Source organism: Colletotrichum aenigma (assembly GCF_013390185.1).
Source record: "Colletotrichum aenigma strain Cg56 chromosome Unknown KSG_Cg56_contig06, whole genome shotgun sequence".
Classification (NCBI taxonomy): Eukaryota; Fungi; Ascomycota; class Sordariomycetes; order Glomerellales; family Glomerellaceae; genus Colletotrichum; species Colletotrichum aenigma.
Window position 1 is genome coordinate 2,108,148 of NW_023500912.1, and position 21,021 is coordinate 2,129,168.

The 21,021-nt window shown below is 55.6% G+C and overlaps 7 protein-coding genes across 7 annotated transcripts; 4 read left to right on the forward strand and 3 right to left on the reverse strand.

Moving 5' to 3' along the window:
- Positions 1-1,390: 1,390 nt before the first annotated feature.
- APT1 (Adenine phosphoribosyltransferase) lies at positions 1,391-2,182 on the forward strand (the record flags this gene model as incomplete). The annotated part of the gene is made up of 2 exons (XM_037324857.1): positions 1,391-1,955; positions 2,037-2,182. 2 exons carry the CDS (start codon positions 1,391-1,393, stop codon positions 2,180-2,182), a joined length of 711 nt encoding a protein of 236 aa, XP_037177263.1.
- A 1,828-nt stretch (positions 2,183-4,010) lies between these two features.
- Positions 4,011-5,341, forward strand: CGCA056_v009611 (Uncharacterized protein; the record flags this gene model as incomplete). Its single annotated transcript, XM_037324858.1, has 5 exons — positions 4,011-4,030; positions 4,090-4,103; positions 4,162-4,359; positions 4,449-4,573; positions 4,631-5,341. The coding sequence occupies 5 exons, from the start codon at positions 4,011-4,013 to the stop codon at positions 5,339-5,341; spliced, it is 1,068 nt and encodes a 355-aa protein (XP_037177262.1).
- Positions 5,342-5,471: 130 nt separating this feature from the next.
- Positions 5,472-8,484, reverse strand: RFS6 (putative galactinol--sucrose galactosyltransferase 6; the record flags this gene model as incomplete). Its single annotated transcript, XM_037324859.1, has 6 exons — positions 5,472-5,701; positions 5,754-6,884; positions 6,931-7,203; positions 7,259-7,472; positions 7,525-7,723; positions 7,829-8,484. The coding sequence occupies 6 exons, from the start codon at positions 8,482-8,484 to the stop codon at positions 5,472-5,474; spliced, it is 2,703 nt and encodes a 900-aa protein (XP_037177266.1).
- Positions 8,485-9,280: 796 nt separating this feature from the next.
- On the forward strand, positions 9,281-10,965 carry pep (Mitochondrial-processing peptidase subunit beta; the record flags this gene model as incomplete). Its single annotated transcript, XM_037324860.1, has 5 exons — positions 9,281-9,433; positions 9,525-9,650; positions 9,708-9,785; positions 9,841-10,526; positions 10,578-10,965. 5 exons carry the CDS (start codon positions 9,281-9,283, stop codon positions 10,963-10,965), a joined length of 1,431 nt encoding a protein of 476 aa, XP_037177264.1.
- A 1,049-nt stretch (positions 10,966-12,014) lies between these two features.
- his-3 (Histidine biosynthesis trifunctional protein) lies at positions 12,015-14,668 on the reverse strand (the record flags this gene model as incomplete). Its single annotated transcript, XM_037324861.1, has 2 exons — positions 12,015-12,208; positions 12,262-14,668. 2 exons carry the CDS (start codon positions 14,666-14,668, stop codon positions 12,015-12,017), a joined length of 2,601 nt encoding a protein of 866 aa, XP_037177268.1.
- An 805-nt stretch (positions 14,669-15,473) lies between these two features.
- On the forward strand, positions 15,474-16,376 carry TAF9 (Transcription initiation factor TFIID subunit 9; the record flags this gene model as incomplete). Its single annotated transcript, XM_037324862.1, has 1 exon — positions 15,474-16,376. The coding sequence occupies one exon, from the start codon at positions 15,474-15,476 to the stop codon at positions 16,374-16,376; it is 903 nt and encodes a 300-aa protein (XP_037177267.1).
- Positions 16,377-16,882: 506 nt separating this feature from the next.
- On the reverse strand, positions 16,883-19,313 carry ned1 (Nuclear elongation and deformation protein 1; the record flags this gene model as incomplete). The annotated part of the gene is made up of 3 exons (XM_037324863.1): positions 16,883-16,927; positions 16,988-18,795; positions 18,857-19,313. The coding sequence occupies 3 exons, from the start codon at positions 19,311-19,313 to the stop codon at positions 16,883-16,885; spliced, it is 2,310 nt and encodes a 769-aa protein (XP_037177053.1).
- Positions 19,314-21,021: the final 1,708 nt, after the last annotated feature.

Consider the following 21,021-nt stretch of genomic DNA (forward strand, 5'->3'; position numbering starts at 1 on the left):
CGTGCCTTGCCATGCTACCTACTATGCTGTGCCATGCCATACCATGCCATCCCAGCTGCGCCAGAGCTGGCTTACCATTTGCTATTACAAGCAGATACCCATATCGTGCGAGGCGAGTTTCGACGGCGCAGAGGAAGAGGAGCGGAACATGCGAGAGCTGCCGTCGTTGCCCGTCACTGATGGCTCGGCGGTCTTCTGGTCGGAGAAATAATGCTTGAGCACGTTTTGTTCCTTGGGGACGGACAGGTTGTTATCGCCCAACATCGGCAAGATACAGGAGGTATCCGAAAGAGTATCCGAGAGAGGGATGGATGGGCCCGTTGCAGGGAAGAGACAGCGGAAGAAACAAAATTACCGCTGGCCTTATCTACCTTGGGAATAATAGCCCGCGAAGAGAGTTCTTCCCTATCTTGCAACAAACAATGAGGCAGGCCTTGCTTGGAACCATCCCGTCGTCTCTGTCATCGGAGGCGCCAATGCCAATGCTCATGCCCAGGTCCCGTCATGGCTGGCTCTTTTGCCCACTTTGAACCACACGTACCGCCGTAGTGACACCCTACCCGTATCACAACTCTCCACTCCTCTAATCGATGGCGCGCGTTCACTCTCACAACCCTTTTTTTTTTTTTTTTTTTTTTTTTTTTTTTTTTTGGTCTCCCTCGTCTCGTCTACCCGTCCCTTCATGATCCTGGACAACCACCACCCGGCACGCCCCTTCTGCGCGCCATCTGCCAGCCTGCTTTCGTGCTTTTCCTTCGTCTTTTCCTACAGCACAGTACCGACCTACACCTAAGGTACTCTTCCTTGCCTTGTCTCACCCTCCACCCTCCTCCCCTAATCCCGGCGAACCGAGCTGGACTAGCCTCCGATTTTCAGTCCACAGTCTGATGAGTCTTTTCTCACACACCTCAATTCTAACCGCACACACACCTTTCTGGTTCGGCCTGTCCCACGCAACGGCACCTCAGCAAGGTACCTACCTACTAGGTAAGGAAGGTAAGTAGGTAGGCAGGCAGGCAGCGCAAGGCAATGAATGCGCAGGTAGGTACCTTACCCTCCTGTTGACTCTGGTGGCAAGTACTCGGTAGCTGTAGCACACACAATACAAACTTCCCGTACCTCGACTTTCCAGGTTGTGACCTAAACACCTGGCCCATCCGCACTTGGGTTGCCAACCTTGGCCTTGGCCGTAGCTCTACGACCTGCCGTGCCTGTTCTACCTGCCCGCCATTTGTCGCGTCCCACACCCCTCCTTTCACTCACTCCGGGATCCGACCCCAAAATTTTCTCTCTGCCAACCTAGATACTGTCTGTACCTGCACATATCATTACCAGCCCGCCCGGAGACCTACCTTTATCTCCCTCCTCTTCTCCTCTCTTTCTCTTCAACATGTCCTCTGAACAGATTCCTCTGTCTAACGACGCCTCGCCGGCACCAATTAACCCTCTGGCCGCCCATCCCGTCCGAGGAACCGCCGACCTGCCCGCCTCAAACACCAACGCCTCTCAAGATGCCCAGGGACGACAGCCCTCCTCCGCCGCCGCCGCCTCCCCCGAACTCGCCGGTGGGAAGGTAAAGCTCCAGAGCGCCCTGCGTCACTTCGCCGACTTCCCCATCAAGGGCATCGACTTCGTCGATATCATGCCCCTCTTCCTCGACCCCTCCGTCCACGAGACCCTCGGCTCCGTCCTCGAGCTCCAGGTCAAGGAGGCCTTTGGCCAGCAGATTCCCGACGTTGTTGTCGGCCTCGACGCCCGCGGCTTCCTCTTCGGACCCGGCCTGGCCCTCCGTCTCGGCACCGGTTTCGCCCCGGTGCGCAAGCAGGGCAAGCTGCCCGGCCCGTGCGTCACCGCCGAGTACCAGAAGGAGTACGGCTCCGATTTCTTCCAGATGCAGCAAGATGCCATCAAGCCGGGCCAGAAGGTCTTGGTTGTCGACGACATCATCGCTACTGGTGAGTTTTGCGACATGCGGCGGGCCGCAGAATTGCCCCTCCATCGATTTCGCAAGTGGCCCCACTAACACCACCCACCAGGCGGCTCCGCAAAGGCGGCGGCAGACCTCGTCAAGCAGCTCGGCGGCGAGATCGTTGGCTACCTCTTCATCCTGGAAATCCCCGGTCTCAACGGACGTGAGAAGCTCGGCGACACCAAGACCGTCATCCTCCTCGAGGACGCATGATCGAATCACCCTCGATCTTCGGACCCCCGGCATCGGCCCCGATATAAGTCCCCATCGACCGACCTATCTCCCGAGGCCCGGCGGCCGACAACGTCTCACATCTCAGTTCTGGCACGCAACATGAGAGAAAAGCCCATCAACGTACATAATCACCCATTTGGAACATTCTCCTTGTCGGCGCCAAATGAGGGGCCTCAACCTGCCGAGACACGATTCTTCCCCAACAACCCTGCATGAGACTTGACTTCTTTTTCGACTCCTTTCCACAAGGAGAACAATGCGCGACAGCAGATATCGCGCTGGCGTTTAGGAACACTTAAAATAAAAGTCGGAAGGCACACTGATTGAAGAGACGCCATTCATAGAGGTTATGAGATTTATCAAAGATATCGGCTCACTTTCCGAGTCGATGTGCGTAATCTGGGTTCTTAACAACTCAAAACGCGATGAAAACAAAATACCAATTTCAGCATGAGAGCAGGTCTACCCAGGCTTTTCGTCATTGTAAGCAGTGACTCCCAACGGTCATCCAATGCTGCATGTCTTAGACACGCCGAAGTATGGGGGCTGGCTATTGCATGTGAGTGGAGGTCACCGACTTTCATCGGCTCACACCAACGAAAGACGGTGCAAGATCTTGCGTAGAGATCCAAGTGCTAAGCAGATCTACACCATCAGACACGACACTGCGTACCTTGTGTTCTGAATTTAAATTTCTGCAACTTACCATAAGCTGTTTTTGATGTGAGTTCTAAAGGACGATACATGCTCCTTTAGCTCCCTTGGATATAGGTATCATCATCGATTAGTTCTCGCTATGCGCCACATACAGTGGTGGGAACTGCTTAAAAACCACCAATATTTCGATGTTCTCTGATCGAATATATTCTAGAGCTGACGCGATGGCTCAGTCATCGAGACACGTTCTCAGGACCGCTTGATCCCTTATTCGAGTTAAGGGGTTTTTAGGACCGATCAGCTGTCGTGAAGTAGGTAGTGTTATTCAGCAAGAGTTATACTAAAGGAAGAGACTACATCGTTTTCCCGTACCATGATGACTATATTCCCTGTGGTCCCTCATATATGTCTTCTCTGCTGGTATCCAACTTGCATCCCTAGCCCTCACTTTTCTCACTTCGGATACATTCACTCTGGTCGCTTGTCAATCCTCTCCTACCAGCTATTGCTGTTTAATCTACAGATGGTCTTTGCTTGGCCATGCCCGCATGCCCTGAAGCTGATGTCTTACTTACCTGGGTGCTTTCCGCCTCCAGGCTCACCCAAGTCATCCAACACGATCGTCAAATATTGATAAAATACTGATGTTCAGCCAACAAGCCAGCTCTATGCAGAATTCATTTTATTTCCGACACTAACTCCTTTCACCGGGAACAAGTGGGACATGACAAACGGATCGTCAACCCGGATCTACAGGACAGTGCAACACAAACATGCCACATATGGCGAGGACCCCGCGAAGACGTGATGGCCATGATGTCACCCGCCGCGCCCTGCCCCTCGATTCACGTTAGATACCCCACCTCTAGCTCACTACCCTTCCTCAGGGAGCTTGGTGTCAGAAGAGGGGGATCTACTTGGGAAATTGTCGAATACATCCCCGGATTTAGACAGCTGTTTGGGTTTCGTAATTCGGGCGGCTGCAGTGTAATTATTAAGCGTCGATGAGCTGGTAAACACCCCTTCACAATGATAGGCGATGCGGGGTTGACTTTCATATAACAAACACGACGCCCAACACGTTCATCGCTCATGAGTGCCAAGCGTCTCATTCACACAAATCAGCAAATCCCACGAACAATTCAACAAAATGACCCTCAAGATTTTCCTGTGAGTCGGTCACATGTCGGCTTAGGAAACAATCGTGACTAATTAACCTTACATCACAGCACCGGCGTGACAGGTACCAAACGCTCTCCTCGCTTGACACAGGCGGGTTCTCGACTTACACACTCACACAGGCTACATCGGAGGCGACGCCTTCCATGCCCTCTGTGAGAAGCACCCGGACTACGAGTATGCGCTCCTCGTCCGCTCTGAGGAGCGCGCAGCGCCTGTGAAGAAGGCCTATCCGAACGCCAATGTTCGCATCGTGGTCGGCACCCTGACCGACTCGGACGTCATTGAGAAGGAGGCCGCTGCCGCCGACATTGTTGTCCGTACGTCTTGTGTCCTGTTCCGTGAAGTTTACATGGAGAATACAGTATCTGCAATTTTGATGTACTGAATGTTGACTGCCCTCTCTCAGACACCGCCGACTCTGCGGACGACGTTCCCTCAGCGCAAGCCATCGCGAAGGGTCTCGCCGAGGGCCACACTGCGGAGAAGCCCGGCTTCTGGCTTCACGTCTCGGGCACGGGAATTCTGCAATGGGTACGAACAATATCCCTTCCGTCCCGTCGTCTTATCTAACACGCAAGGGGCCGACAGTACGACCAAAAGCACGAACGCTACGGCGAGGCCCCCCTCCCGGAGCAAGACTACCACGACATCCGCGACATCGACCGCCTGCTCAGCCTCCCCGACGAGGCCATCCACCGCAACGTCGACAAGATCGTCCTCGCCGCGAACTCCTCCCCCGCCGTCCGCACCGCCATCGTCTCCCCGCCCACAATCTACGGCCAGGGCCGCGGGCCCGTCAACCAGCGCTCCATCCAGGTCCCCGCCCTCGCCAAAGCCACGCTCGAGAAGGGCTTCGCGCCGATCATCGCGCCGGGTAAGACGGAGTGGAACAATGTGCATGTGCACGACCTCTCGGCCTTCTTCGTGACGCTCGCCGACGCGACGCAGGACGCTGGAAAGAATGCTGACCCGGAGGTGTTTGGGCCCCGGGCGTACTACTTCGTCGAAAGCGGCAACCACGTCTGGAGCGAGGTCGCGCGGTGGATCGCGGAGGAGGCGTACAAGCAGGGGTATCTGCCGGCGCCGCTGACCAAGCAGGCTACGATGAAGGAGGCGCTGCAGTCGGAGGGGGTGTCGAATAACAGCTGGGGCCTCAACTCGAAGAGCAAGGCCGAGAGGGCGCGCAAGTACCTTGGATGGGAGGGCAGAGACAAGAGCTTGGAGGAGGAGATCCCCGCGACCCTGTCATGGGAGGCGAAGTTGTTGGACTTGCAGCCGCACGAGAAGGTCAGAAAGTGAGCTGGAGGCCACCCGTTTGATGGCGTGAGGGCCAGGTGAGCATGGTGAAGATTAAAATGACCGTTCATGCAATTTGAATGAGATCCATCTATTTCAATGTTATGGATGATGACATGGAGGCCGTTTCTAGTTAGTCCTCCACCTGCTCGTGGTCAATGGCGAAAGTGACAGTCATCTCAACCTCATTGCTCCACCCTGGGTGCAAGCCCATCTCCTCCCAAGCCTTCTCGATATCAATCTCCAGTACCTTTTCATCATTCTTGCAAATAGACACCGCGCTGACAGGGATGACCGAGTTTTGGATGGTGACGAGGAAATCGTCGTGGATGGTAAGCTCCGGCAATTTAGAGATGTACAGACCTGGTCATGATGTTAAGCTTAAGCCCTCCTTCAGGGAAGCTCAGGGACTTACCAAGAATGCCCAATGCTTTGAGACGGGTTTTGAGCTCAACCTTGCCGTCGTGTCGCAGCAAGAAATCACTGTTGACTATCGCCGCTGCTCCTGTCATCTTCCCCACGAGGCCCAAGTTGGCAGTCCATACTTTGCCCTTTGACTCGCTGTCAAAGCTGGAAAGGGGGTACGCGGTGAATATCTCATATCCTCGTACGTCCACCGAAGTGGTGAGAGCAGAAGCTGGTGTGCCCGGGGTGACAGGCGAGCTGACTTTTCCAGACGAGTGGGCACGAACGACGTAGCGCATGGAAGGCAGAACGCCAGCGAAGGAGCTGAGGGGGATGATCTCTGTCAAGGATCGGGCCGAGATATTGAAAACGCCCAGAATGGGAGTGCCCGTCACGGCTTTGCCGTGGTAACAACCGATCTTCAACAGGCCATCATCGTCGTATCCAGTGTACGGATCGATGGTCTTCCCTATGACGCTGGGACGGAAGATGACGGTCTTTCCACGGATCGTCAACCCTGTCATTTGCTTGATGAGATCCAAGTTGTGCCGTCCCGGGACGTCGGTGATATAGATCGGCCCGCCACTGACGCATCGCGCTGCAGCATGGAAGCCAGAGTAGTCGTGTACGGTCTGGAACATATCCCAGTCTGGTAGAATGTTCAGGTGCTGCGTGAGTAAGCTGTTGTGAGCGTTGGTCCATACGTGCCAAGGGTGTGAGGCTGGGATCTCAGGGAAGAAGTCGTCCGAATTTCGGCAGAGAATCGCGGGCTTGTTCCGAGGAAGCTGGTTGTAGAATAGGATTTGCGGTGTTTGCGACATGCAAGATATGGCTTTAATGCTAAAGTGGCGTAGTGAGGATATCGTCCATGCATCTAGATAGGCATCAATGAGCTCGCGACGGGCGGTGGCTGAGACCCATGTGTCTGTCATGAACTGGGCATCTGTCTTGACACCATCGATGCCGCAATCGACGAGGAATTTGTAGAAGTCATTGTAGAACTTGTCGACGTCCTCTTTGGCTACAACAGTCATCTTGCCACCAAGAGGTAGGTTCCGTCGCTCAGCATCTTCTCGAACGATCTCAACCGTCTTGTATTCCTTGGCAATCTTGCCATCCGGAGAAATACCCGCCCAGTAACCTTGGAAATTAGTCCTGCCAACCGTACATGCTTTGAAGTATCTCACCTAGTAGGGCATGCCACACAGCAATGTGCTGGATATGAGGATGCTTCTCTCGAATGTGGGCAACCGTTGCTTTCAGACCCTTTGGGAAAGCCTTCGGCTCGGCCTCAAACTCACACCAACCATGTTGGAATTGGCCGTGGCCTCTGTAATCGATGGTCTGCCAGTTGTCGTCGATGATGAGACTGGTAACCTTGATGTTGTTCTTGGCCAGTTTGTCAACAGCGTCGAACACCTTCTCGTCTGTGAGACGCTGCCCAAGCGCGTTCCATGTACCTAGACAGCCACATCAGCTAAATGCCTCCAGGGTTATGCGGTGGATTTCACTTACAGAAGCCGAGTCCGTCATACCAGTTCTCCATCCACTCCGGCTTGACGCCTTCTTCGATGGCTTTCATCTCGGCCTGCAACTCATTGCTGGCTTTCTTCTCTGTAATAACATAGTGTCTCGCCTGGTACATTACTGCAGCATTCGCGCTCTCGAAGTTGTCACCAATGGCAACGAGGATCTTTGCGTTCTCTGACGAAGATCCGTCGTTACGAGCCTATCAATGTCAATCAGAGACCGCAATGTCAGCTCACGAGATTCAAACTCACTTGAACGGATATCTGCCCAGCATCATCATGACGGAAAACAGATAGCACATTGTTGACCCCGCTCACGGCGAGGAATACGAGATGCTTGCCCTCAGAATTCAGGAATGAGCATAGCACAGCGTCTTTGTCGAGATGAAACGAGGTCTTGCCATGGCGGGGGGCTAGCCAGGGACTCCAAATACGAACGAGAGCAAACCATCTGTCCCCGTTAGTGTCCTGGAAAATGTACAACCCAGCCGCTGACCGTATGATACAGCTATCTGGTGGATCTCAGGATATGCAGCGGCTAATGACCTGGGCTTACCTCTGGAAGCTTCCCCATGGCATACCCAACGAGATCTTAGCAAGCTTGGACTCATCGCTATCAACAGCGTCGATGCCGGTTTCTAGTGACCATAGACGAGTACCAGGACACTGGCTCATGAGAGATTTCACATTCCATGCAGGATTGAAGCCTGTCACAATGTCTTCGAGACGTTCCGAGACGCTTTGAAGCACTGGGGCCGTGCTCACGACGACGTTGCCGTCACCAACACCAAGCTCATCACGGGTCCATCGCCATGAGTCGGCATCCGAGTGTCTGAACTTCAGCGTGAATTGAAGCGTCTTGTTGACTGAAAGAGAGGCAGAGAAGAAGAAGCGGCGGACGTGGTCTGGAATTGCCTGCAAAGTCGTCGGGCTATCATCAGCAATACGACGCAAGGCCACCTCCGCCCATTCGCCTCCATCGCTGGACTGCCATAAAGCAACTTCCCATGGCTCGTCTGCACGCGAAGCAGGTATCTCGAGAACAGCCGTCACCGTCAGTTGCCCGGTCGAGACCTGGGTGAACTGACCCAGAGGAGGGTAGCTCTGAATTATTGCTTTCATGTTGTCGGTGATGGGCTCAGGAGCTGGCTTTTGTTTGGAAACGAAGAGCTTTTGGAATTCGTCGACGAAATTGTAGTTGTCTGATGGCATCTTGATGTCATACAAGTCAATGGTGAGATGGCCTGGTCCTGGTGCAGACGGGGGGATGTACGGATTGCTTTCAGATGTATGTGGACCAGTTGAATGAGGGGGTTTGGGTCAACTACGAAGGTAAGGTAGAGTTGGGTTTATGTGACACAGTATGGCACCGACGCAGAAGCATGGGATGGGCGACATCTGCAGAGGAAGTCAAAAGGCAGTCTTGTGACCTGCTGCACTAACAGCCAGCCAGATCGAGTCTCAGCTGCGCGAATGGAACTTCCATTGACGCAACCGCCGGCCGCCTGGGCACGGGCAGGATCCGCTTAATTGGCCAATTGGCAGCTGCTGCCAGCACGAAAATACTCGACGGACGGTGCCCAGCAACGTTGCGCATGCCTCGGCCCACGCCGTTTGAGATGTGCGCAAATGTTGGTGTGGTCGAAGGAGAAGTGAGAAGTCCGTCGCTGGAGAGCAGCATCGTTAGCTTTGGGTCAATTGACCGTGGTGCAGGTTTCGAGAAGCATGTTGATGTTGTTGGAGTGATGATATCAATGAGTGAAAGATGCCTGTGAACGGATCTCGGATGGCACCCAATTGCACATTGCGGTACGTACCGCCCCATCGCAGAGTTGGAATTAAACGTGCCCTGATTGGCCACGTCCGGAACAATTCGGGGCCAAAAGTGTTTGGCGCCTGGCATCCAAGGCACCCACGGCCCCAGAAAGCTTTCTGAATTCTGAGCCGAAACCTCATCGAAAGATTTCACAAACACCTCATATCACTCCCTATCCTCCACAACTCCGCCATGGCGTCCCGGAGACTAGCTTTGAACCTCTCGCAGGGGCTGCGAAGCCGGGCAGCTCTTTCCAGAGCGAGCCCTATCACCCGGGGCTTCGCCACGCCCGCCAGCACCCCCTTCGGCAAGACTCAGACGACGACCTTGAAGAACGGACTGACGGTACGACACCCATCGCCTCCGCCTGCCCTCCCTGTCACTCAATTGGCGTCACCACGCCCGTCGCGACAAGATACTGACGTCGAATTCACAGGTCGCTACCGACTACTCCCCCTTCGCCCAGACCTCCACCGTCGGTGTTTGGATCGATGCCGGCTCAAGGGCTGAGACCGACGAGACCAATGGCACCGCCCACTTCCTCGAGCACCTTGCCTTCAAGGTAGGCCATCGATGCGCCGCCAATGCGATGACCAACTCCCGCTTAACACCAATATAGGGTACCTCGAACCGAACGCAACAGCAGCTCGAGCTTGAGATCGAGAACATGGGTGGTCACCTGAACGCCTACACCTCGGTTCGTTCCTCTCGACCGAACTAATCACAAAGTCCTCCCCATTGACACTGGATAGCGCGAGAACACCGTCTACTTCGCCAAGGCCTTCAACTCCGACGTCCCCCAGTGCGTCGACATCCTCGCCGATATTCTCCAGAACTCTAAGCTCGAGGAGTCCGCCATTGAGCGCGAGCGCGACGTCATCCTCCGCGAGTCTGAGGAGGTCGAGAAGCAGATGGAGGAGGTTGTCTTCGACCACCTTCACGCCACCGCCTACCAGCACCAGCCCCTCGGCCGCACCATCCTTGGCCCCCGCGAGAACATCCGCGACATCACCCGCACCGAGCTCACCAGCTACATCAAGAACAACTACACCGCTGACCGCATGGTCCTCGTCGGCGCTGGCGGTATCCCCCACGAGAAGCTCGTCGAGCTCGCCGAGAAGAACTTTGGCGGCCTTGCCTCCACCAGCCCCCAGACCCAGGCTTACCTGCTCTCCAAGCAGAAGGCCGACTTCATCGGTTCCGATGTCCGTGTTCGCGACGACAACATCCCCACTGCCAACATCGCCATCGCCGTTGAGGGTGTCAGCTGGAACAGCGACGACTACTACACTGCCCTCGTTGCCCAGGCCATCGTTGGCAACTACGACAAGGCCATTGGCAACGCTCCCCACCAGGGCAGCAAGCTTAGTGGCTTCGTTCACAAGCACGACATCGCCAACAGCTTCATGTCCTTCTCCACCAGCTACAGCGACACCGGGTGAGCAGCCCCTGGCTGATTCTGTCATTGATCCTCGCTAACCATGGCCAGTCTCTGGGGTATCTACCTCGTCACCGACAAGGCTGACCGCATCGACGATCTCGTCTACTTCGCTCAGCGCGAGTGGATGCGTCTGAGCCGCAACGTCAGCGAGGCCGAGACTGAGCGCGCCAAGGCCCAGCTCAAGGCTTCCATTCTCCTGTCCCTCGACGGCACCACTGCCATCGCCGAGGACATCGGCCGCCAGCTCATCACCACCGGCCGCCGTGCCAGCCCCGCCGAGATCGAGCGCACCATCGACGCTATTACCGAGAAGGATGTTATGGACTTTGCCAGCAGGAAGCTTTGGGACCAGGACATCGCCATCAGCGCCGTTGGAAACATTGAGGGCCTCTTCGACTACGCCAGACTTAGGGCCACCATGAAGCCCAAGTACTAAATTTGCCGGGGGGGTTGTGATTTCGAGGAGATTAGGGTATAGAGTGTATGAGATACCGTTTACAGGCTAGTGTATCATAAAGACTTCCCTTGTTCATATGTCGGTGACATTCGCAAGCGTAGCACCACGACGGCCTAATTCTACTTTATTCCCGAAGACCGACAGCGAATCTCAGCACGGAATTGACTTGGGCAGGAGTTGAATTTGCCACGTTCGTGGCTGTGACTTATTAACTTGCGATACAATACCCATCTAGGTACTGAGGTGAGCAAAAGGGGCTGTCCGGGGAAATCGTTCAAGAAATACGTGCAGGAACGAAAGTAGCGGGGCCCGTTTACCTTTGGTTGATGGAAGGCAGGCGATACTCGCGTACCTAAGGTAAGGTAGCTGGCAAACGTGCCTTTCTCGTCGTCGTTGTCGCTCGCGTAATTGGCTAGCACCTCTCCTTCCTCACCTCAGTGACGCACCTTCCTCAGTAACCACCCGGGACGGGACTGCCTGCCTGCCTGCCTACTTGGTCGCTTTCCGTCCGAAGATCCGTCAACCAGTTCAACAGAGATGGGCCAAGTGGCCTAGTTGGTAAAACAGCTCATTCTTAATAAATCAAATACCTCCCCAAAGGTTCTGGTTTTCCTAAAGGGGTTGGGGCGCTCGTTTGAATCACTGCGGTGGAGGGCCTTGAAGACGATCGTCCGTCTTTTTTGCTCTTTAGCAATTTGCGTTTACTCCTTTTGCGATGTTTTGTTTTCCTTGTTTCTTTCTTTCTTTGTTTTACCTGTTTTTTCTCTCTCTATGATATGAAAAGAAAGGTCTCCTCATGATGTGGAGCCACTTGACACCGGCTCATACCCTCTGCCTGCCCAACGCAACTGGAATCAAAGAGATGATGAGTTGAACCAGACACTGTACAGGGTTTTTGAATCGTCATAAATCAAACCAGCCATATTCGGAAGAAAAAAGAACTCAATTTCTATATCCAATGACTTTTCTGGTATAACTACATAACATCACATTTGATCCCGACCCTTTCCTTTTTGTACGGTCCATATTTACTGGCGGTTCATGTGCTCAATGCGGATCTCGACAGCTCTGCGGTGAGCCTCCAAGGCCTCAGTCTTCGCTAGTTGCATAACAGCATCGCCGACGTTGCGCAAACCCTCGGCCGTCAGATTGGAGCTGGTAATGTGCTTGACGAAGGAGGCAAGGTTGACGCCAGAGTACTGCTTGGCGTATCCGTATGTGGCTGCGCTATGGTCAGAAAACGTCACAGAGTATATAGGAAGTAGGTAAACTTACGCAGAGAGTGGTTGACACCGGCAGAGTAGTCGCCCACACTCTCAGGTGTCCACTCGCCGATGAAGACACTGCCGGCGTTCATGACCTGCTCGGTCACCTTCTCAGCGTCCTTCAGTTGGAGAATCAAGTGCTCGGGAGCGTAGTCGTTGCTGATGCGCATGGCCTCGTCCACCGTCTTGACCTGGATCGTAACGGAGTGGGCGATGGATCCGCGGACAATGTCGACACGGGGCAGAGCCATGGCCTGGTTGTGAAGCTCGTCCTCAATGGCCTGCAACTGCTCCTCATTCAGGTCAATGGCGATGAGCACGACTTGGCTGTCAACACCGTGCTCTGCCTGGGAGAGCAGATCGGAGGCAACAAAGGCGGGTTTGGCATCCTTGTCGGCGATAACAAGAACCTCAGAGGGGCCAGCGGGCATGTCGATGCTCACACCGGCATTGGTGTCGTTGCTGACGAACATCTTGGCAGCAGTGACGAACTGGTTTCCGGGTCCGAGAATCTTGTCGACCTTGGTGCAGCTCTCGGTGCCATAGGCCATGGCAGCAACGGCCTGGGCACCGCCAGCAAGGACGATGCTCTCAGCACCGACCTTGTGGGCGACGTAGACGATCTCGGGGGTGAGGCTACCGTCGGCGCGCGGCGGAGAGGCGAAGACGATATTCTGGCAGCCGGCGACCATGGCGGGAACACCCAGCATCAGCGCGGTACTGGGCAGGACGGCAGTGCCACCAGGAACGTACAGACCGACTCTCTCAATTGGTCTTGAGAAGCGGCTGCAAACAACGCCAGGCATCGTCTCGACCTTCAGGGGCTTGTCCTCCTTCTGGGCGGCGTGGAACTTGCGGATGTTTTCAAAAGAAATGTCGATGGCCTTGATAGACTCAGGGGAGAGCTGCATGGCCTCCTTGGGGAAAGGTGCCTTAAGAACGGGTGAGGTCAGAGACGTAGCTTTCTCAAACCTGTGGGTGTAAGACAAGACTGCCTTGTCACCTCCCTTGCGGACCTCGTCGATGATGGGCCTGACGATGTTCAGGATGGCGTCAGGAGACTTCTGCGATGGGCGCTTCAGGACCTCATCAATCTCAGAGGCTGAAGACTTGGAGAGGTCGTATCTGCGCATGGTTATCCTCTCCTCTGACTTCTCCTTGGCAGCAGGTGTCGGGGCTGGTGCTGGTGCTGCGGCGGGAGCAGGAGTAGTCTGGATGCCCTCCTTCTCCGCCCACTTGCCCTTGGCGTTACCCGTCCTCCTCTTGACCTTGAATGCCTTGGCGTCGAGATTCCTCTCAATGTCAGCCAAGCTAACGCCCGCGCTGACAGCCTTGGTGAGGGCAAAGTAGATCAGGTCCGCGGCCTCGAAGGCTACTTCCTCCTTGGTCTTGGCATCGCAGAGCTCCTCTGCTTCTTCCATGATCTTGGCGCGCAGGAGCTTCTCATCCGAGAAGAGACGAGCGGTGTAAGATCCCGCAGGAGCAGACTGCTTGCGAGACTGAAGAGTCTGCTCAAGACGGGGGATGCCGCTGAGGTCGCCAAAGCAGCCGTGCTGGTCCAGGTGGCAGAAACGGCCGGTTTGCTTGACAACAAACTTGAGGGTATCGTTGTCGCAGTCGAGGCCAATGCGGACCAGCTCCTGAGTGTCCCCAGACGTAGCGCCCTTCACCCAGAGACCACGCTTGCGGCTCTGGTAGATGCCGGTCCGTGTGCGAACGGCCTCGCCAACGCTCTCGGCGCTGCTGTACGCAAGTCCCAGGGCGGTGCCCGATTCATCGCACACAACGGTTGGGACCAGACCATCAGGCCTATCCGACTTCCAGAATGAAGAAATCAGCTTGGAGAGACAAAGCTTCTTCGCGTCCTCCTTGGCAGCAGTCAGGCCGTCTGAAGGCAAGACGGGGATGGCGTTGCACTGCTTGGCAATGTCGACAAAGTGCTCCAGGGTAGTCTCCGGAACCGGCTTAAGGAAAAGGTTGGGCAGCTTTTCCACTTTGCAGCGCTCAATGAAGGCGCCGAGGTCGCACACTGTCGAATCAAAGTCCTTGACGAGGACGGCGTGCTTGGAGGCGGCCGACGTAGAGACGTCGGCGGTCTTGAGGACGGAGCCCACCCTGGATCCGAACTCCTCATACTGAGAGAGGTTCTCCGGGGCGACAAAGACCATGCGGGCTCCGGCGTCGAGGAGAGAGACAACGTCGTCTCTTGAGGTGATGCCGGTGACGTCAAAGTAACCGCGGAACTCTGCGTTGTGCTGCTTCAGGAAGCGGTGGAACTTTTCCAGGGTCTGATCGTTGGCCTCGAAGAAGGGGGCTCCGAGCACCGAGACCTGCTCGCGGTCGAGGCCGTCCAGGTTTGCCAGACCGGGCGGGACGGCCACGCTGATAAGGAAAGGAAAAGGTAGTGTCGTCTCCATGGCGGGCAGCTGCTTTCTGATCTGGTGAGGGGTTTCTCACATGCAGGGAAGCAAACGGATAAGGAAGTTCAAGGACACGGGAAGTGTGGTTGAAGAGTAGCCCGAGTCAATGGATTGGGAAAGTGGAATGTCACTCTATAAGATCCTCTCTTTGGTGACTCAATTCAGGGAAGGCCCGCCGCTAAAAGTAAAAATCCTCAGAGTGTGACACCACCACCCCAGCGTCGGGGTGGTCCTGCATCGGCGTGGGCGGGTGTTATGGTGGGGCAGCAATGCAAATTGCCCCTCCATGCATGAAAGTCTGCCCTGTGTTGAAGGTCATCCAATCCACGCCCAGCCGATTTGCCCGTTGAGACCCCCTGTCCAATGTGGGATTAAGCTATGGTCAGTGCGCTCGAGAAAAGAAGACACGGAGCGGATCAATCCTCGCGCCGTCGACAGCCCCGGGCAGCACTTGACGAGAGCTGTACCGGACTCCATAGCGCGGAAACGGCTAACGAACGTGCTGAGCTGAGCCTCGTGGGCAGCTCTTTCCACGAGTGACCCAACCGCGACTACCTTATCGACCACCTGACGACTATTCATTCACCTTGACATATACTAATTCAAACGAGGCCATCCAATCGCAACTTCCTTCACATTTCAGATCGCCCTACTTTACTACGAATCCGATTTTCACATTCATCAGAACGGAAGGACCTCAACGCGTCGACGTCCACATCCATCAAACCCCGGCCCATCGCAAGAGGCGACACCGTCACACCGTCCCTCTCTGCCGCCGTCGCTGCCAGGCAGCATCGCCAGCATGGCTTCACAATCATCCGACCCGCAAACGAACGGCGTGCCAGCCTCCTCAGGCGCCTCCGGCTCACAAACCGTGAACAACACCCAAGCGACCGCAGCGACAACAGGCTCGCAGCCGCCCTCCCAGTCCCAACCGACCCAATCCACCACACAAGCGCAATCGCAACAACCAAGCAACCAAAACGCACAGCAGCAGCAACAGCAACACCAGCAGCAGTCATCTTCATCAAATCCCCTCGGGAGCAACGCATCGGCCCCGCGCCCGCGCGATTCGCGCATGATCGAGCTCCTCCTCACCTCCCAGGGCGTCACCTCGTACGAGGCCCGCGTGCCCCTCCTCCTCCTCGACTTCGCCTACCGCCACACCTCGAGCATCCTCGGCGACGCAATCTACCTCTCCGGGGACCCCTACGTCGCCCAGGCCGGCTCCAAGCCGACGGCCGGTGCCGCGGCGGCCGCCGCCGGCACGGGTGACGCTGCCGTGACCGCCAACGCAGTCAAGCTCGCCATCTCGGCGCGCTTGGGATACCAGTTCCGCGGGGGCGGCGGCGCGGGAGGCGTGTCCAAGGACTGGCTGCAGGAGCTCGCCCGCGAGCGGAACAAGGTCCAGCTGCCCAAGGTCGCGCAGAACGAGTGGGGCCTGAGGCTGCCGAGCGAGCGCTTCGTGCTCAGCGGCGTCAGCTGGGGCCTGAAAGATGTCTGGGAGGAGGCCGGCATCGAGGACGACGAAGAGGAAGAGGAAGATGCTGGTGCAGGCGGTGCCATGGAGGGCGTGGAGACGACGAACAACCAGAACGACGCTGCGGACGAGGATATTGGCGGAGACGGCGTCGAGGGAGGCACAATGGAGGATGTGTTTGGCAAGGACGTGAACGAAGATGCGGACATGGGAGGGACGTCTTAGAAAGGGTACCGATCACAACACACATCTCGCACATGATCGCGCCGTTAGTCCGGACTTTGGCATGAGTAGGCACTCCAGGCACAGTGGCTTTTGCATCACGCAACCCACTGCCAGTCAATGGAAACTAGCCGATGGGGATGCACCTGCGCGTCCAGGCTTGGGGAGAGGAGAGGTGCCGTGGAGCTTTGGGCAAACACGGCCATTACTTAGCATTTGGAATGCAACACCCAGAGGAGTCGGCGCCTGCGTCGGCATCAGATTAAAGTAGGAATCAAAATATAGCAGAGCATCCACAGTTCCACACATTTGGTCCAGAGCTTGTGATCGCTGAGGTGGGAAAAGGTAGTGTCAATTCAGGAAACACTACAGTAAAAGCACCAATTCAAACGCCTTCCGCTATGCAAAGTAATGCCCGTCCGCGAATCCAACCAACCAACCATGCTGTTGTTTCCCAAACCGCTCTTCTAAAAGCCCCCGGTAATAGTACAGAAGTTCGAATCGCAATATTAGTTCGCACCTGTAGAAGTAACATTAGGGTTATACACCGCGGCCTGTTCCTCCTTTTTAGCACACTATTTCTGCACACCTTTTTCAAGGGTGAGATGATTTACCCCTGTGATCAACTCAGCGCCGACGTCTTCCATAAGCACCTTTTGGGTGGGAGGAGAAGACTGGTTTTCCTTGCCGCTGGGCTGAGGTGTCCGCTCGCGCTGCGCTCGCACGCTATCGAGGTCCGCTTCGTCAACGTCATCGTCCTCTTCATCTTCGTCTTCGGCGTCTTCGTCGTCAGCGTACTCGTCCTCCATCATAGAGGCCGTCATCCGCTCGTCGCCGTCGACGCTTCCGCTGAGGATGCTCTCTCGCTCGTCACCGTATTCATCAATGGAGCCTCTCGAGATGTAGCTTTGGCCCATCTCGTCACCGATGTCTTCGTCATCGTCGTCGGCGTCTTCTTCTAGGTCGGCCTGCTCATCATCAGAGTCGCTTGCTGAGAATTCATCCAACTCCAATGGAGTATCCCTCCAGTACTTGAAATCTGTGTACTCTTCTCCACCACCCTTGACGAGAGTGCTAACAGGTGGGAAGAAGTGGTCCACAACCTCGTTGATGTTGATGTAGCTCAACTTGAGCTTGTTCAAGCTCAGTAGATCAAGAGAAACCTCGGCGTTGGAGTTGATCGTGAAGATGCGGTTCCTCGGAACATCCACTGTTCTGTACGAAATTTGGTCCGTCAAACGGTTTCCAAATCCAGCGTAGAATGGCGTCTGTTCCCGACCGTACAAGTGACGAATGTCACGAAGAGTAGCCATCTTGAATACCTCGGGCTTCCGGAGGTACACCTCACGACGGAGTGCGGCCATAGTACGGTCCGGGGACAAGATTGTTGGCCCGCGCGGAACCCGGTACTCTCCCTGCTGGATGCCAGCCAAGTATGCTCTGGTGGTATCGGACTGTCCCACTGATCGACTAGTTAGGTACATGATGTTGTAACCGTTTGCGACAATGTCGCTGTAGAGTTTGGCAACACCAGCGTGCGTCCAGTCCCTGCCAATCATGTTCAAAACATGACCCAGCGCATCCGACTTGGTGATGGTGCCGTCGATATCCGAGATGACAACAGGCACCTCATGTCTCCACAGGTACATATTGGCGTTACATGTCGCTCTGTTAACTGTGAAGCTCATACTGTTCTCACCGGGCTTCAAGCACAACGCCTTCAGCTGATCGCTAGTCAACCGCAGCGTCTTGGCGTAGTTCAGGTTTGGGTCTCCGGCTGACGATTGAGGCGGAGTGGTCGGAGGAGTCTGCATGCCAGAGGCGCCGACATCCGACTCAGTTCTCCTATGGATCGGAGTAGGCGCTGTAGTCGTCACATCGCTACCGTCGCTCTGGTATCCCGGGTCGGATGCAGCATCAGCTGCGATGGCCGTTGGCCGGTAACCTGCCTCCATAGTCTTCTTCTTGGCTGCCTCTTTCGCCTCCTCGCTGCTGTAGATCCAGATGTTTCCATGTTCGTCCATACCAAAAAGGGAACCAATATCGTAGTTGCCTTCAAGCTCTTCAGACAAGATCTTACGTGCAAGGATCTCAGCACGGAAAATATCCTCCTCGTTGCTCTTGAAACCGGTCATGTCAAGCATGAGGTCGCCCGTTTCGGTCACGCGAGTGGGAATGTTGTTGGCGGAAAGCTCCTTGGAGAGCATGCGCGCCCGCTCGACAGCATCCTTCGCTGCCAGAGGCGGAGGACTCTGCGATCTCTCGGACATGGCAAAATCGGCAGAGCTTTCGCCGTACTCACGGTCACTGGTACGAGCCGACTTGCGCAACACATCGTCGCTATAGGGACGGAGGTTCCAGTCGTCTGATCTCGGTCGTCCGTGGGTGAGGTCTGGTGATGTGGATAACGGGGTAAGAATGCCTGGAATCATTAGCTTCTGAATGTGCGCCTGGGGTCACCAGAGGACGGGCAAGAGACCAACCGTGGTCCCGAGGGAGAGTTGCGCTGTGGATGACTGAAGGAGGAGGACGCTTGGGTCTCCTCTCTTCGGAGTCCAGGTCCAACAGATCCGGTTCGCCCAGTTCGGAGGAGGAGGGGTTCTCAGGGTTCAGGGGAGGGCTCGATGCTGGGGATACCAAAGGCGAGGTTTGTAGATCCCTGGGGATGTTGTCGCTGGTTTCGAAGACGAAAAAGGCCTCTCCTTCCTCTCCAAGTTTCATGGAGTAGTTCTGCTTGACGCCGTTGACCTTGAACTCGACCTTCTTCTCATAGGGCCGAAGGAGGGAGAACTTTCCAAAGCGGACGTGGAAAGGCGAGCAAGCCAGGGTGCCGTCTTCTTGCTCAACGACAATCACGTCGATGGCGCCACTCAGAGTGGCCGGGTTGATGGAGTTCCATGTCGAGGAGACGGAGGCGCTGAGGTTGCGAACGTACTGCATGGTGACTATGGAGCTACGCCCTTGCAACGGGGAGGAGTCTTGGATACGGCGCGGGTGTGCGATCGCAGAGCCAGGAAGGCAGACGTTGTGAAAGATACGATGCGATGTGCAACAGCCTCCTGGTCTCTTGTATCGTGGGTTTCGCTCAGCTGTAGAGACCAGACAGTAGGCGGGAGGGTTCGGGGTTGAAGTGGTGTAAAGATGACGAAGGTGTTAGGAAAGCGACGAACGAATGGGGCGGAATATTGGCACAGGTAAGGTCGGTTGATGGACGATACGAGCGGGAAGCAGAAGGACCTGGCGGGCAGCGGACAGGGGGGAAGCAGCAGTGCACCCCTGCTTGTTGGACCAGCCCAACAAGCTAAGACGCCCTTGAATGCTCTCTGGGGCTCTTTGGCTCACTGCAAAACGGCGGCAGAGAGGTACCAGAGTGCCCGTGGCTAGGCGGTTTTGGTACAAGCGCGACAGGGCCAGCTCGCCCACGTTTGCTGGCTGGGTAAAGAGTAAGCAAACGGACAAGGTACTCAAAATCTGCCGCGGATCATGTGAAGGTGGACATTGGGGAGAACGCCAGCGGCGCATCCCCCCAATGGCAGCCCCTGGCCCGGGCCATGCGTCGCTGTGCGCTCACTGTACTGGCCGCCTTAAGCCGGGCGCAGATAAGGCCACCTCTACTGCACTAAAAGGAGGAATGCCGGCATGGATATGAGAACGGCCAGCCCTGGTGCACGCGCGAAGGGCCGGTGGGCTTGCATGCTGGGCGGCGCTAGGCCTTGGGCCGAGGCCAAAGATCTGTCTGGTAAGGCGCCTTAGCTGGAATTTCCCTCTGCAAGTTCACGCTCAATGCGCCCTTAGCTCGAGGGCCGTCGGAATTCGGAATGCGAAAATTTTACATACCTTAGTCTTAGTACCTTCATCAACTTTTTTTTTTTTCACTTCTTACAGAAAAAAAGGAGAATCCTCGTTGAGTGGCTGCTGCTCCGTGCCCTGGTGTCCTGGTGCCGCCTCTTCCTGAGTGTCCTGAATGACCTTTCGTTCGCACGGCTGTTCTGCTCCGGGACGGCACCTAGGCCGTCCAGCTCACATGGCCAACAAAAGCGAAAAAAGGCCATGGGTTGTCCCCAATTGAAGGGGAATCGCAGTCAGCTTCGCTTCACCCGCCCAACATCTTCTTCCCCCCAGCCCAGCCTCCCCTCTTTCCGCTCTGTTCTGTTGTGCAGAGCCCAAAAAAACACAGCAAGGCCTGTATTGTGCACCTAATGAATACGACACTCCACACTCTCACTCACCTAAACCGGGCCAGTCTGCTGACTCGGTCCTGTAACTGAATTGTACTCGTGACACTTATTTTTTTGCGGGCTGATGGGTTTGCTGCCTCCAAGTCTCCAAACGCTCCATCCGAATTCCCCAAAAAGAAACTCCAGCCAAAGTCTGATGTCATTGCCCAGAAGGAGGGACTTTACCCCTCCATCTGTCGTCCGTCGTCCGTCGTCCCGCCTCTTCCACCACGCCGCCCTGAGTTCGATAGTATTTCCCCCGCACACGAACCATGCTGTCATTCCCTCTAACACCCAAACTCAAAAAGCTAGACATCTCGTTGCCGTTCCCGTGTCTCTGACATGCTCCATCCTTCGTCATTCATCCCTCATCGTCTTACACACCGCCGTCACTGACGAAACTGGCGCTGCTACCTCGGGAAAAAGAGACA